Raw genomic sequence first — 17500 nt, forward strand, 5'->3', positions numbered from 1 at the left:
AGATTTAGGTTAAACAGTGAAGTGTATTAACTTTGCTTAACCATTCTGTAACCTTGTGTAAACCAAAAGATGTAAGCGTAGCAATTACACATTTGTAAATTTCATTATTGTATTTTCATTAGTGTGTTAAGGTGTTAACTCTTTTCATTAATTACTAAAGTTAAATAATTTCATAAATTAATTCCTGTGAAACAAGTGATTGTATAATTTTCATAGTATTATTTTTATTTATCTCAGTCTAATTTTTAGTTCAGGTTCAATATTTTGAGTGTCATTTTTGGTGTTAATTTTTTTGAATTATTGTTAACTTCTTATGGAATATATTTGTTTGTAGTATGTATTATTTCGATAACCAATATTTTTTCTCAGTACTTTTCTCGATTCCCTGAATATGATCAGAAATAAGAGGTTGGTTTACAATAGTTCAAGTAAAGTAATCCCCTAGTTTTCTTTTGAGCAATGTAAGAGACCTTGGGATATTCAATGTTCATATATATTACTGTCTGGGAGTTATGTAATATTCTCAGAATTCGGAGATTATTTCTAGTGTAACAGATTTATGTACATTAAGCATATGGGTTTTAGAGCTTGGAAATTTACGTAATTCGCTAGCCATTATAACACACACCCACCCACCCACCCACACACACACACACACACACATATATATATATATATATATATATATATATATATATATATATATATATATATATATATATATATATATATTATACATATATATTATTTTTATAATTATTACTTGCTAAGCTACAACCCTAGTTGGAAAAGCAGGATGCTATAAGCCCAGGATCTCTAACAGGGAAAATATCCCAGGGAGGAAAGGATACAAGGAAAAATAAAATATTCTAAGAATAGTAACAACATTAAAATAAATATCTCCTATATAAACTATAAAAACTTTAACAAAACAAAAGGAAAAGAAATAAGATAGAATAGTGTGCCCGAGTGTACCCTCAAGCAAAGAAACTCTAACCCAAGACAGTGAAAGACCATGGTACAGAGGCTGTCACTACCAAAGAATGGAGAACAATGGTTTGATTTTGGAGTGCCCTTCTCCTAGAGGAGCTGTTTACCATAGCTAAAGAGTCTCTTCTAACCTTATGTAGAGCAAAGTAGCAACTGAACAATGACAGTGCAGTAATCACTTGGGTGAAGAAGAATTGTTTGGTAATCTCAGTGTTGTCAGGTGTATGAGGACAGAGGAGAATGTGTAAAGAATGGGCCAGACTATTTTTGTGTATATGTAGGCAAAGGGAAAATGAACGGTAACCCTAGAGAAAATGATCTAATGTAGTATTGTCTGGCCAGTCAAAGGACCCCATAAATCTCTAGCGGTAGTAATTTGCCAGCTGTTATAATAAATATATATATATATATATATATATATATATATATATATATATATATATATATATATATATACATACATACATACATACATACATAATATATATATATATATATATTGGTGTGCTACTGTCTTAAGCACACATTTGAGTATCAGTTGTTTTCAGATGTATTTAGATGGTTTATTGAACACATCTTGGTGGTTTTTTAAGTTTTATTGTATATAAACAACTGAGTTAAACATCTCCATCACTGGAGGAAGCTGTGTTGGTCCACATGACCAATTCTGGTGAAGTTTAAACAAGAACTGAACAAATTACTGATATCCCAAAAAACGTACACTTGCTTTAATTTGGATAAGTGACGGAATCGGAAGACACCTGCATCCGGTGACGTCACAAACTTTCACACGAAGAGTTAATGTGTTGACACTAAGAAAGAATGACAACTCAGCATCTTACATCCTGTACACAAATTGAGTTGACCATAGCAAATCTCACGGCCAGCTCTTCCAACCAACATGACATATTACGTCATTTGTTTTAAACATGTAATATTAATATTCTAATCATTACATATGCTCGGCCAGCTATCTCAATTTTTTTTACAAAAATTTAACAACAAGCCGAAACATGGTTATTAGGTGTGACTGGACATACGTATCATTCATTGTCCAAAACTAGCTATATCCAACTGAGGACGAATGTCCAAACAGGCACACCAAAATTAATAACAATAGTGCATACAAAAAAAAGATATTACCAAAGCAAAAAGAAAAATGCATGATAAAACCAAGATCATACATATGGTACATTGCTAGCAAATGATTACATGGTACCAAAAAACAAAACAAATTCTGACTTACAAATGATTCGGTAACTTGATAAAAAATAATTGTTACCTTTGTCAGAAACAAGATACTCAATATTCAGTGCACAAATACGAATTCCTGGTACGTACACGTACCACGGTTTCGTACATATATATATATTTATATATAGGGCTGATACATTTTATTAGATGCCCATAGATTCTGTTATATATCTTATATATTTTTTTTTTTTTTTTTTTTTTTTTTTTTTCTCTTTTCTTTTTTAACATTCCGGCTTATATATTTTTATTAGATGCCGAGAGAAAAAAATGATTTATATCCTTTTTTATTTTATTTATTTTTTTAAATGTTATTTTAAATGTATTTTTAACAATGCAAATGTAGAGAATTTCTTTAATTACATATTACTAGCGTACTAGTCAGCTTTTCATACAAACATCATCCTGACAAATTACTCCCTTAGCGAATGAGGTGGCCACTCATACAGCTTTGAATTGTATCAGGTAAGGGGTATTGTCAGGGCTATTCAACTCGTTCCTTTGTAGCTGCTTGCTGTGCCGTAACCTACGCCAAACAAGGATGTTCACGGCGATAAATATCATCACCGTGAAACACAAACTAGCCAGTATTATGGGGTGAAGAATCTCTTTGTAAGTCGGCGACAGGTGGTCCTTTTCGGTAAGTTTCATTAAGTGTTTCGCCACACTTCCTTTATAGGGGAGAGGAAGTGCGGGCGTTGTAGAGGTCCACGTGAAATTCGCGAAGTAAGCACGTTCTCTGATGATTGTCCGTAGGCCAGTCACCATGGAATTCGGGGAAGTCCCGATACAGCCATCTGCTGCGACGAAGATGTGGTTGTGGGATGTGGATCCGTCAGGGCATGATATATTGAAGCCGTCCTTGTCGTATCGTATCCACGAGCCATTATTTAGTCTGCAATTGAATTCTTTATTGTCAAAGGGATAAAGCTTATCCAGACAATTTTCACTTGTATGGGAGAGAGCACCGTCTAGCACTATACCTAACTCGCATGAATCCATCAAGTTTTTACGGAATTCAAATGAGTCAGCTGTACATATTTTTCTATCCATTGCGTCTGAACAGTGAGTTAATTGATTTAAGTCTTTAATGACCGTATATGTTTCCTTGTCTGGGGAAATCAATACGTGTCCTGTCAAACTGGATATTACTGGATTTGAGTGATTCGTCATGAAAGTCGGAAATGGTGATATCCTGTAAGATTGCCAGGCATCAGAAGAATCAAAGGGAATTGTAATCCTAATCTTGTTATTATCTACGTTTACTGTAATTAGGCTGTAATAAAATTCTAACCTATGTTCGTCTAACAAAGGAACATAGCCTAGTTTATCCCTAGTGTTCTCCAGAACTAATTTTAAGTAACGTATAGGCAACAAATGGGGCGACAATACACCTTTAGTTGCTAACGTGATAGCTTCTACATAATCCTTGGATTTCTCAATGAAATGTGCAATTCTGTTATGTATGTGATCTATCTTTGAATCATAATACGTTAATGTTGCTAACAAATCCTGTACTTCCATAATTTGAACGATATTATCTGAATGTTCATTTAACAAATCCATAATTTTATTGATTGAAGCTAACTGATCCCTTAGTTCTGACATAATCAATTCATCTTTATGAGTCAAGAACTCAATTTTCTTATTTTGATTACTAATTTTAAGACGATTGGAAAGTCCTAAACCTAAACTTGCAACAGACCCAAAGATGCTTAATGCAGCATAAATGAACGGATTCCGTCTTTCTTTTTGTTCGTGTCCTACAGTCCACATCAAAAGGTCATAAGCCAAAGATCCTGTCTCTCCAGTCTTATTCTTTAAGTCATCAGATAGCATCTCTGCAATTTTTAATGTTGAGCTAAGCAAACTCTTAGTAGTCAAATGAAAATGTCTCCTATGCAACTCATCCAATGATGCAGAAAACCTTGAAATGGCGGTTCTTAAGCTAGTGACATCATTCTCTTGAAGAAAAATTGCTTGCATATGCACTTCGACAATTACGTTGGTTGATGTAATAAAAATGTCTTCTTGTCTTTCAACTATATTTCCATATTTAAAATATATATTCTTAGTCTTAGAACTCATCCCATACGAAAAAAATGTCTGAGCGAACAATATCACTCCCAACAACAAAAAATTCATCTTGGAAACCTGTAACGAGAAAAAACATATGTAATTACTCCTGTATTAAAAAGAAAACTTTTAAATTAAAATTAAAATTTTTCCTCACTTCTTTTTAATTTCTTATGTGAGACAATGGTACTATTCTCTCATCCGTGGGTTGGGCTACATTTTGAATTCTAAACCTATTGGCCGTTAATATTTCCAAAATGTTAAATGGGCCTTCAAACTTAGGTGTTAGTTTATAGTTGAGCCCTTTTCTGACATTGATTTGAATATAGATGTTATCACCCACGGTATATGTTTTAGTTGGTTTCGCTATTTTATCATGATTCCTTTTCATTATGATTTGTGATTCTTCTAAATTCTTTCGAAGGATATCATATCGACTTATACTTGCATTTATACATTCTTTTAAAGGATTTGATAGATTAGTTGTAGGCGTTAATACATGGAAAGGTGTTCTAACTGGGGTACCATACAATGCTTCATGCGGTGACATTTTAATTGATATATGATATGAATGATTCAGAGTACTCAGTGCCGCCGGTATTGCAATATCCCAGTTGGGGTCTGATCCCCCTAGTGTTACCCTTAATATATTTAATATCTTCCTATTTGCTCTTTCCACTAGCCCATTCGACTCTGGGTGATATATCATGGTATTGATCTTCTTTATTTTGAGGAATTCACACAATGAGGTAAGAAAGTGATTATTAAATTCACCACCCGAGTCTGAGATTATCATGTGTGGAATTCCATGTTTACAAATGTAACACTCGTAAAACTTCCTAGCGCATTCAATCGCAGTTTTAGTTTTAAGCGCTATTAGTTCTGTATATCGAGTTAAAGCATCTATAATTACTAAGAGGTGCTTATTCCCTCTGTCTGACTCGTAAAATCCTGTTAACAAATCTAAATGTATTCTTTCAAAAGGTTGATTGGGAACAGGATAAGTTCCTAAGCTAACAGGTGTTTTCGTATGCCCTTTGTTTTCCTGACATGTGCGACAATTAGCTATGTGTCTTTTTATATCTGTAAGCATTGTATGCCAATAAAACAATGATTTGGCTTTCTGTGACATTAATGAGAACCCAGGGTGTCCATGTAATGGATTTGAATGCAACCAATTCAGGACAGTGGAAACAAGTGAGTTTGGTACTACTACCTGGTCGTTAGTTACATGTGGTGTATTGCGGGTTTTCCTTGTCACAGTCCTACACAGAATATTATCTTTGATTACATAATTCTGCTGTTTATACTTTATATATTCTTTTTCTTTATGATTGCCTTTCAAAGCATTTATAATTGTTTCTATTTTCTGATCTTTTCTTTGCTCAGTCTGTAACAATTCAGCACTCCAGCCTAAATCTTCTTGTTCAGATATTGTTTTTACAATAGGCATGGATGTTGATATATCTATTAATTCAGCTAAAGACTCCGTACAAGATGACACGGGGTTGCGTGATAATGCATCCGCAATGATATTTGCTTTCCCAGGTAAATACCCGATTCTTGCGCCAAAATCTTGAATGATTAAATGCCACCGAGTTCGTTTAGGGCTGTGATTGAAGCCTTTAAAGAACTCTGTTAGTGGTTTATGGTCAGTAAGAACCTTAACGGGATAACCGTAAATTATGAACTTAAAATGCACTAGCGAATTAACAATAGCTAGTCCTTCCTTGTCTATTACTGCATATTTACTTTCGGAAGTTCTCAATTTTCGAGAATAGAAAGCTATCGGGAAAAACTGTTTATCATATTGCTGAAGCAATACCCCTCCCACTCCTAAGTCTGAGGCGTCTGTTGCAATGAAGAATTCCTTACCGAAGTCAGGAAATTTTAAGATAGGAGAACTACACAGTTCATCTTTCAAAGTATTAAACGCCTGTTGATGTTGCTCAGACCATATGAAATCTACGCCCTTCTTCGTAAGATCAGTTAAAGGAGCGGCTATTATTGAATAGTTGCGTATAAAACGCCTGTAATATCCACTACAACCCAGAAATTGCTGTATTCCCTTGACATTAGTAGGTATGGGAAAATTACGTATAGCCGACACCTTATCATGGACTACTTTAAGACCTTGGCTTGACACCATGAAACCCAAATATACTAATTCTGTTTTGAAAAATTCACACTTACTAATCTTTACCCTTAAGTTATGTTGTCTTAATCTCTGTAGTACTAGTTCTAACTTACGTAGATGTTCTTCTAAGGTGTTGGAAAAGATTACAAGATCATCCATATAGGCATGCAATATATCCCCTAACAAGTCTCCAAACACTATGTTAATCATTCTTGTAAATGTTATAGGAGCACAACGTAAACCAAAAGGCATCCGTAAAAATTCATAATGTCCCCTGGCTGTGCTGAAGGCTGTGTATGGGATACTATCTTCTTCTAATGATATCTGGTGAAAGCCTTTAAGTAAGTCCAAACTGGTAAAATATTTATTCTGACCTAACAAAGACAAAATATCGTCAGTACATGGCACTGGGAATCGATCAGGGATCGTTTCCTCGTTTAGACGACGAAAGTCGACACAGATACGCCATGTTCGATCTTTTTTCGGTACAACTATTAAAGGAAAATTATAAGGGCTATTTGATTTTCTAATGACTCCTTCCTCTAACATTTTACCTACTTCATCATTTATTTCATTCTGGAATTTCATAGGGAGTCTGTACGAGGGTACATATATAATTTTCTGTTTGTCTTTTAACCTTATTTGATGCTCGATCACATCTGTTTTCCCTAAGGATCCATCCGTAGTGGAAAAGACATCTGTATATTTATTTAAAAGTTCAAAAATTTTCTGCTGAATTTCTTCGTCTTGAATGTCCTTACTGATTTTATTTTTAATAGATCGTAAAAGGGATTCATCCGCAACTGATTGAGAGTGATTGATTTCAGCAACGGTAAGAATACGATGTTTATAAACTTCTACATCCAAGATATGTTGATTTTTGTGAATTACTAAAGTGTTATTTAAATGATTACAGACTTCGATATTACATTGCTGATGTGAGCCTACTGTATAAATAGCTTGTGTGACAGACAATCCGTTGGTTTTCAAAGTATCGGAAAGGATTAATATTTCAGATCCCGGTAGTGTTTTCTTTATTTGCACTATTAAATTCGAAGGTATGTTTGGTTCGATATATTGCGTGCAAGATGATATTACGGGTGAACGAGAATTCTGCTGGGTCGCGTGTATTATTTCTTTATTAGTGAGACAAGTTATTGGTTCTTCAACGTACGTTACGGTTACATTTGTCGTCTCCTTATTATCCAAAACAGACTTTAAAGTATTAGAAGACTTATAGAATTTCCCTTTGATATACACGCCGTGCTTTGCAGGAGCTAAGATAATGTTTTGATTTCCCATAGATGGGTATCCTATAATTACAGCTGGATACATATTAATGTTTTTCACAACAACAAATGTATCGGCAAACGTGCGATTACCGACTCTGAACTGAATATGAGTTATGCCTATGACGTTTAATTCACTATTTCCTATACCTGAAAGTCTGATTCCTGATTTTTCAATCGGAAAGTTCGAAAACAACAAATGATGCGTCTTCAAATCCATAATATTACGTGGACTACCAGAGTCAAAGAATAACGTAAAGGATTTGTGTTCTAAATTTACAGCATATAAGGTTGGCCGTAACTCATTTTGGCTTATTATTGTATGAATTCGTTGCAAATCTACGGGAGCATGCACTGTTTTACTTAATTCGGCCGTGTGTTTCATAGGAAAATCTATTGTCTCACATTTATCTGATAAAACATTAAATTGATTATTCAATACTATTGATGTTGACATAAATGACCTTGACCCAACATCACTCTCTTCCCCTCTAGAGTTAACTATGTGGTATTTGCTTTGTTCTGCACATTCTGAAAATTAGGCTGACTTTGCGAGGTCTGGTTTGACGGCCCAGGCTCAGCGATATTTGAAGTGTTTGTTTGTTTCGGACTCTGAACTGCATTGACATTTTGTTGTTTCTTCTTATTGTTAAAATGAGGATTTTTCTTTTTATTTCCATATGGAACTGACTGTGGAATTGACTGTGCATTTCTAGGATATTGTTGTGTCTTACGCGCGTAACATTGACTATAAGAATGTGATCCTGTGTTGTGAACTGAACAAAATTTCGTTCTACAGTCTGCGCTTATGTGACCTTGACGTTTGCAGTTGTAACACGTCACTCCCGCTACTGGATTATTAATTACGTTCACTGTTTGTGGTTTTGTTTCATTCTTAGCAAAAACTTGAGTTAACACGGGATCGAGATCTGGACACTTGGACATGTGCTTCTTTATCTGTTTATAGACATCCAATTCCGTACTTGCAGGCATTAACTTCTTATCAAAGCACCGCACTAAAGCTTCAGGCAACATAAGTGTCATGCAAGTTAAATACATTAATCGTAAAAAATCTTTCACGGAGATATTATCGTTAGTAACCCAAGTGGAATTACCTAAAATGTCCTGATATTCGTTAAGCCTATCAGCTATGAGAGCTGCTCTCTCAACAACATTAAGCCGATTCATAGTGGCTTGATTAAGTGTATTTCGTAACGTTAACACCACATCCAAAGCTTCTTCACCCCCATAGATCGCGCGTAACCTAACTTTGAAATCATCCCAAGTAACTGCTTCCTGAAATGAAACACCTCTTAAATACGCACTCGCATCCCCCTTAGAAAAATCTATAAAACTTTTAGCTTCTTGTAATTGTACAAAAGGATCTACGATTTGTTTGGCATTTAAATGGGCATCAACGGATGAAATCCATGACTCCACATTTTGTGGCAAGAACCCGTTGACACGGCCTTGAAAAGGAAGGATTGCTGACCTGGCATTTACAAGCGTCACAATTGGAGGAGGATTAGCCTGGCCTACACCACTAGGTCCAGGGGTAGGGCTGACAGGAGGAGCCATGACTGCTGTATTCTTTTTTTTTCTATCTCTTTGACCCCTTTCAATCCTATCAAAATATCTATATGAGTACAGACGCCCACTGCGTAAACGCATATGTATAATAAAATTCCCCCAACAATGTTACTAATCCCAATACATTTCCCCCCAAGAGTTTATGAAAGAAAAAGGAATTAGCACAAAGAAAGAAAAATTCTAAATGAGAATTCGGAGTTTCTTATAACAAAGTTTAGGAATTCACTCACCCCAGTAATATTTGACTAACGACTTGTGACAACTACACTTCACTGCACAAACTGAAATGAATACAAAATCTTTGTACTTAGCTTTATATGTAGTCGAGTCGTCTCTCTCTCTCTCTCTCTTGATGTTTTGTTAGCGATGTCTCGTTCTAGTTTCTTGTAGAATGTAGGTCTTCCTGGATATGTTTTGCAATAGTTGAATGCCAGTCCTTGGGTTTCCTAGGATGTTGATTGAAGATTCTATTTGTATACTAACATATGTTGGTGTTAGCATTTTCGTTGGACTCAGTCAAAATTGTAGATATTTGTAGATAGTTCTGAGTTCTTGAAGATCTTTATCAGGTATTACAGCTTTTATGTTGAAGTCTTGAAGATATATCTCTGGTTTTACAGCTATTTATTTTTGAAGTCTTGAAGATATTTCTCTAATTCTTAGAGTATAACCGCTGTCTTTGAGTTTAAGCGCTGCCACCATTTATTGGTGTGCTACTGTCTTAAGCACACATTTGAGTATCAGTTGTTTTCAGATGTATTTAGATGGTTTATTGAACACATCTTGGTGGTTTTTTAAGTTTTATTGTATATAAACAACTGAGTTAAACATCTCCATCACTGGAGGAAGCTGTGTTGGTCCACATGACCAATTCTGGTGAAGTTTAAACAAGAACTGAACAAATTACTGATATCCCAAAAAACGTACACTTGCTTTAATTTGGATAAGTGACGGAATCGGAAGACACCTGCATCCGGTGACGTCACAAACTTTCACACGAAGAGTTAATGTGTTGACACTAAGAAAGAATGACAACTCAGCATCTTACATCCTGTACACAAATTGAGTTGACCATAGCAAATCTCACGGCCAGCTCTTCCAACCAACATGACATATTACGTCATTTGTTTTAAACATGTAATATTAATATTCTAATCATTACATATATATATATATATATATATATATATTAATATGTGTATATATATATATATAAATATATATATATACATATATATATACATATATACATATATATATATATATATATATATATATATATATATATATATTAATGTGTGTATATATACACACACACACACACATATATATATATATATATATATATATATATATATATATATATATATATATATATATACTCAATAAAAGAACATGGAAGTAACTTCATGATTTTTTTATTAGGATTACACCAAGGGTCAGCTCTGAGCCCATTTATCTTTAACATAGTGATGGATGTTTTAATAGAAGAGGTAAGGGAGGCAGTACCATGGAACATATTGTATGCAGATGATATTGTTCTGTGCGCAGAGAGCAGGGAAGATCTGGAAATGAAATTGAAAAGGTGGAGGCAAGTACTGGAGGACAGAGGAATGAGAATAAGTAGGTCTAAGACAGAATATATGTGTACCACCAGTGAGGGGGATGATAGAGACAGTATTCATCTTAGGGGAGAACAGATTAAGAGAGTTGATAAGTTTAAGTATTTGGGATCCTTTGTTAATGCTGGAGGAGGTATGGAAGATGAAGTTAAACATCGGGTACAGTCAGGCTGGGACAACTGGAGAGCAGCCTCAGGAGTTCTTTGTGACAAAAGAATACCACTGAGGTTAATGGGAAAATTTCATAAGACAGTGGTAAGAACAGCAATGCTGTATGGAACGGAAACAGCAAGCATGAGGAAGACAGAGGAGAAGATGGATGTGGCAGAAATGAGAATGCTTAGGTGGATGTCTGGGGTGACAATCTTATCAAGATCTCTTCAGAAAGATTTCTGGATGCCCTGATCCAAACTAAAAAAAGAGGAAAAAACACATTACTAATATTGGCTAAATTAAATTATAGATGGTAATTCTACATACAATATACCATTAGCATCGTCTTCTCAAATCATCTATCAACATTCGATATAAGCATCAAAACACTATTCACAGAAATATATATATTGTAATCAATATTGTAAAACTTGTGAAAATCAATCACAGTCACTTACCAGGTAAAAGTGTAGCGTATACGCTACCAGGAAAAACAAAAATGGCTATTTCCAAAAAACGGTGAGAGAGAGGACAATGGCAGTTGTTCCTTCGATTGTGTCTATGGTCTAACTAACCGGTGCTGGGTAAATTTCCGCTCAGAAGCCGAACCCAAGCGGCGCAGAAGTGAAAAAGTGGTTTTGCGCATATAGGCGGTAGCATATACGCTACATGTTCACCTGTACAGGGTTAAGAAGACCTGCTTCTGATATAAATTTGAAATGTCACTAGAAGTAAATATGTTATAAAAGTTAAAAAGCATTAAGAAGGCCTGCTTCTGATATCAATTTGAAAATGCCACTAGCATTGTACGACACATCATGTCCAAGGATCTTGGCCAGGAAGAACTTGCTATCCTCACCTCGAGCCTCAAACATATCTATTTCCCAAGTTATTATAATTGGGGCATTCGATCAACAAATGCCTCACTGTTAAAGGTACCAAACAGTCGTCACAATACAGTTGGTGTTGGCTCTTCAGAAGAAATGTGTGTCAACCGTGTGTGACTAATGTGGAGACAACAAAGAGACGCCTCCCACTTTCGGGGCATCATGTTATATCTCCAAGGATACATGATATTTGTTACCTCTTTCATCTTATTGCCATCTAGACTATCCCAGTGCTGTTGCCAATTATTACAAAAAAAAAAAAAATTCTTGATGTTAGGTAGGAAATCATTAAAGGGAATAGGATACCTGCTTCGTAGTAACTCGGATGCAGCATTCTTCGCCAGTAAATCTGCCTTCTCATTCCGAGACACTCCTACGTGTGCTGGAACCCAACAAAATTGAACCATTATACCTCTCCGACAAATAATAAAAAGCCATTCTGAAATCTTTAAAACTAGAGGGTTACCAGAATTTAAAACTTCTAAAACTTGAAGGACACTCCTTGCATCACTGAAAATGGTAAAATTACCCTCCTTCACCAATGCTATTTTCTCAATAACTGTTAGTATGCCATACACTTCGGCAGTAAATATGGAAGCTGTTAGAGGAAGTGCACCTCTACAATTAAAATCATTACTATGTACTCCAAATCCAACGCCAACATCAGATTTGGAGCCATCAGTATACTGTATATAAAAGTCAATCCCCTATGTTCTGCAACATATTCCATAAAAAGAGACCTGGCTTCTAAGTCAGTCAGTAATTTCCATGGAGATGTTGATGATACCTTAAATGGAAGCACCTTACTTCTAATTATATTCAGACTGTTTAATAACAGTTTCACCCAAAAGCCATAGGGTTGAGGGGATTTAGGGTGCAACTCAAAGTATGATGGGTGTCTTACAAGGCTTGCAATCTGAAAGGCTAAAGAGTTAGGGAGTCTTTGCAACCTAAACCAATACCGAACAATAGAAGACTTTTGGTAAATGTCTAGAGGTAATTCTCCAGCCTCAATAAGTAGACTTGTAATAGGCGAAGTTCTAAACATTCCTGTGGACAATCTAATACCAGCATGATGTATTGAATCTAACACCTTTAATTGGCCTGGAGTGGCTGAAGAGTATATTTCATACCCATAACTAATTTTGTAAAAAATCAAGGCCTTGTATAATTTCAGAATAGTATTGCGGTCTGCCCCCCACCCCCCCCCCCACCCCCGCCCCATGATGTATGGGACAAGACTTTTAAAGGACTCAAAGTCTCAAGACATTTAGCTTTTAACGCTTTCAAGAGAGACACCCATGTATGCCTACAATCAAATATCAACCCTAAAAATTTAGCTTCACTTATACATGGGATACGTATACCTTTAATGTATATATCCGGGTCTGGATGTACTCCCCGGAAACGACAGAAATGGACTTTAGTAGTTTTACTTGTCAAGAACTTGAATCCATTCATATCGGCCCACTGAGTAATTTTGTCAATTGAGAGTTGTAGTTTTCTCTCAACTATTGCCATTATAGTTCCAGCAACTGATAGGGAGAGATCATCCACAAATAATGTTAAGAGAACATCCCGCGGAATGACTGATGATATCCCATTAGTTGCTGGTGCGAAGAGGGATACACTCAGCACAATACCCTGAGGGACTCCTTCCTCCTGACATTTACTCTCTAATAGAGCTTCCCCCACTCTCACTTGAAATATTCTATGTGAAAGAACTTACTGAATAAAATAATGGCAGCTCTCCTCTTATTCCTAATTCAAGAATTGTTTTAAGAATACCGTATCTCCATGTGGTATCATATGCCTTTTCGAGGTCAAAGAAGACTGTCACATGTTGCTGTTTGGAAGCAAAGAGTTCACAAATAGATGACTCAAGTCGTATCAAGACATCAGTTGTTGAGTGCATTCTAAATCCACATTGAATCGGTGATAAAATACCCTTCTTTTCAAGGTACCAAGTCAGTCTTACATTGACCATCTTCTCCATGATTTTACATAAACATGATGTCAATGCAATAGGTTGGTAGTTTGCTGCTAAAAACTTGTCCTTACCAGGTTTTAAAAAGGCTAAAATAATGGCTAGTTCACAAATACTTGGATAACTATGATCCTGCCATATTCTATTAATAATGCTTAAAATAAATAACTTTGTATTAAAATGTACACGTTTAATCATTGCACATGGAATTCCATCGGGTTCAGGGGCTGTATCATTACAATTAGTAAGAGATGAATCAAATTCTCTTTCAGTAGAAGGAGAATTATATGACTTCTCTTCCTGTTACAAAATTTAAAATTTTATTTTCTTCGTTGCTCCTATACTGGTGTCCAGGAGCTCCTTCACACTTGCATAATACATTTGAAAAATGGTCAACCAGGGCATTGCTCACATCATTTGCTTCAGTCACATACTGACCTTTCACCTTCAACACTGGTGGTGGGTTTGGGGTAAATTTGCCAGCAATCTTTTGTATTTTCCTCCACAAAGCAGATGGTGGTGTTCTACTGTTAATGGAGGAAACAAATGACACCCATGACTGGCGCCTAACTTCCTCCATGGCACTACGGAACTGTACTCTACATTTCTTGTATAGAATCAAATTGCCCTCAGTGCGGTGTCTGCGCAGTCGAGTTAAAGACCTTCTTGTGGCTCTTTACAGGGCAGTTAGTTCTGAAGACCCCCAGGGGACTGGTCGTCGTTTGAATAACCCTGTTGTTTTGGGAATTGAATTAACTCCTGCTTTATGAAGGGTTCCATTCAGTAAGTCTATGGCATCATCAATATTTTCAAACTGTTCTGCATTTCCTTTAATTTCACTTAGCATCACGAAATTTATCCCAGTCCGCCTTATCAATATTCAATCGTGGAGATCGATTAATTGATTGATTTGAAGTTTTCTGGCATCCTGACATCGAAGGTCATTGACGCCGATATCGTTTATTATAAATAATGATTAAAAGAATATTCAATTAAAAGCAGAGAAGTAAATACTGTATGTTATAAAAGTTAGATAGCATTAAGAAGACCTGCTTTCGATATAAATTTAAAAAAGCCACTAGAAGTAAATATTTTATAAAAGTTAAATAGCATTAAGAAGGCCTGCTTCTGATATCAATTTAAAAATGCTACTAACATTGTACGACACATCATGTCCAAGGATCTTGGCCAGGATGTACCTGCCACCCTCACCTCGAGCCTCAAACAGATATCTATTTCTTAAGTTATTATAATTGGTGCATTCGATCAACAAATGCCTCACTGTCAAAGGCACCAAACAGTCGTCGCAATACAATTGGTGTTGGCCCTTCAGAAGAAACTCGTGTGTCAACTGTGTGTGACCAATGCGGAGACGACAAAGAGACGTCTCCCACTTTCGGGGCATCATGTTATATCTCCAAGGAGATATGATATTTGTTATCTCTCTCATCTTCTTGCCTTCTAGACCATCCCAGTGCTGCTGCCAACTATTACAAAACAATTTCCTGATGTTAGGTAAGAAATCATTAAAAGGAATAGGATATCTTCTTGGTAGCAACTCGGATGGAGCATTCTTCGCCAGTAAATCTGCCTTCTCATTCCGAGACACTCCTACATGTGCTGGAACCCAGCAAAATTGAACCATTATACCTCTCCGACCAATAATAAAAAGCCACTCTTAAAATCTTTTAAACTAGAGTTACTAGAATTAAAAACTTCTAAAACTTGAGATTCACTCATTGAATCACTAAAATTGTAAAATTACCCTTCTCCTCCAACGCTATTTTCTCAATAGCGGTTAGTATGCCATACAGTTTAAAGGCTTTAAAGGCCGCTCATGAATGGCAGAGGCATGGGACAGTGACATTGCTCTATCGAGTATGACAATACCCTAGAGCCTGACCATATATCATATGATCAGCGCCCAAGCCCCCTCTCCACCCAAGCTAGGACCAGGGAGGGCCAGGCAATGGCTGCTGATGACTTAACAGATAGACCTATAGGCTCCCCCGAACCCCCCAACCTCAGCTCACAAGGATGGTAAGGTTGCAGACACTAATGGCACTAACGAGACTGAGCGGGACTCAAACCCCCCACTGGCAAACACCAGGCAGAGACGTTACCAATCAGGCCACAACAACGGCAGTAAATATGGAAGCTGTTAGAGGAAGTGCACCTCAAATCGAAATCATTACTATGTACTCCAAATCCAACGTCAGCATCAGATTTGGAGCCATTAGTATATATAAAAGTCGATCCCCTATGTTCTGCAGCATGTTCATAAAAAGAGACCTGGACTCTAAGTCAGTCATATTCTTCTTAACAATAATAAAATATTTACAAAAAGTTACCTCTGGTAATTTCCATGGAGGCGTTGATGATACCTTATATGGAAGCACCTTACTTCTAATTATATTCAGACTGTTTAATAATTGTTTCACCCAAAAGCCATAAGGTTGAGGGGATTTAGGGTGCAACTCAAAGTATGATGTGTGTGTTACAAAGCTTGCAGTCTGAAGGCTAAAGAGTTAGGGAGTCTTTGCAACCTAAACCAATACCGAACAATAGACGACTTTCGGTAAAGGTCTAGAGGTAATTCTCCAGTATCAACATTGAGACTTGTAATAGGCTAAGTTCTAAACGCTCCTGTGGACAATCTAATACCAACATGATGTATTGAATCTAACATTTTTAATCTGCTTGGGGTGACTGAAGAGTATATTTCACACCCATAACTAATTTTGGAAAAAATCAAGGCCTTGTACAATTTTAAAATAGTATTGCAGTCTGGCCCCCCATGATGTATGGGACAATACTTTTTTAAAAGATTCAGAGCCTCAAGACATTTAGCTTTTAACTCTTTTAAGTGAGACACCCACGTATGCCTACAATCAAATATAAAACCTAATAATTTAGCTTCACTTACACATGGGATACGTTGACCTTTAATGTATATATCTGGGTCTGGATGTACTCACTGGATACGACAGAAATGGACAATAGTAGTTTTACTTGTTGAGAACTTAAATCCATTCATTTCGGCCCACTGGATAATTTCGTCAATAGAGTTGTATTTTTCTCTCAACCATTGCCATTCTAGCTCCAGCAAATGATATTGAGAGATCATCCATAAATAATATTGAGAGAACATCCCAGGGAATGACTGAGGATAACCCATTAATTGCTAGTGCACACAGGGTTACACTCAGCAAACTACCCAGAGAAACTCCTCCTTCCTGATATTTACTCTCTGATAGGGTTTCCCCAACTCTCAATTGAAAAACTCGATTTGAAAGAAATGACAGAATAAATAGTGGTAGTTCTCCTTGTAATCCTAATTCATGAATTGTTTTAAGTATACCGTATCTCCATGAGGTATCATATGCCTTCTCAAGGTAAAAAAAAAAAAAAGACTGTCACATGGTGCTGTTTGGAAGCAAAAGCTTCACAAATAGAGAACATGTCGTATCAACATATCAGTCGTTGAATGCATTTTTCTGAATCCACATTAAATCGGT

General features: G+C 36.1%; 2 protein-coding genes across 2 annotated transcripts in view; both read right to left on the reverse strand.

Moving 5' to 3' along the window:
* The window catches only part of LOC137649716 (gigaxonin-like), a 115260-nt gene that overhangs the window by 33074 nt on the left and 64686 nt on the right, over nt 1–17500 (reverse strand). The gene's annotated exons all lie outside the window — the stretch shown is intronic.
* Nucleotides 1713–9607, reverse strand: LOC137649715 (uncharacterized). The gene is made up of 2 exons (XM_068382673.1): nt 9564–9607; nt 1713–4395 (listed from the first exon to the last, which is right to left on the reverse strand). The coding sequence occupies exon 2, from the start codon at nt 4384–4386 to the stop codon at nt 2683–2685; it is 1704 nt and encodes a 567-aa protein (XP_068238774.1). The 5' UTR covers nt 4387–4395; nt 9564–9607; the 3' UTR covers nt 1713–2682.

Source organism: Palaemon carinicauda, chromosome 11 (genome assembly GCF_036898095.1).
Source record: "Palaemon carinicauda isolate YSFRI2023 chromosome 11, ASM3689809v2, whole genome shotgun sequence".
In the NCBI taxonomy this organism is placed as follows: domain Eukaryota; kingdom Metazoa; phylum Arthropoda; class Malacostraca; order Decapoda; family Palaemonidae; genus Palaemon; species Palaemon carinicauda.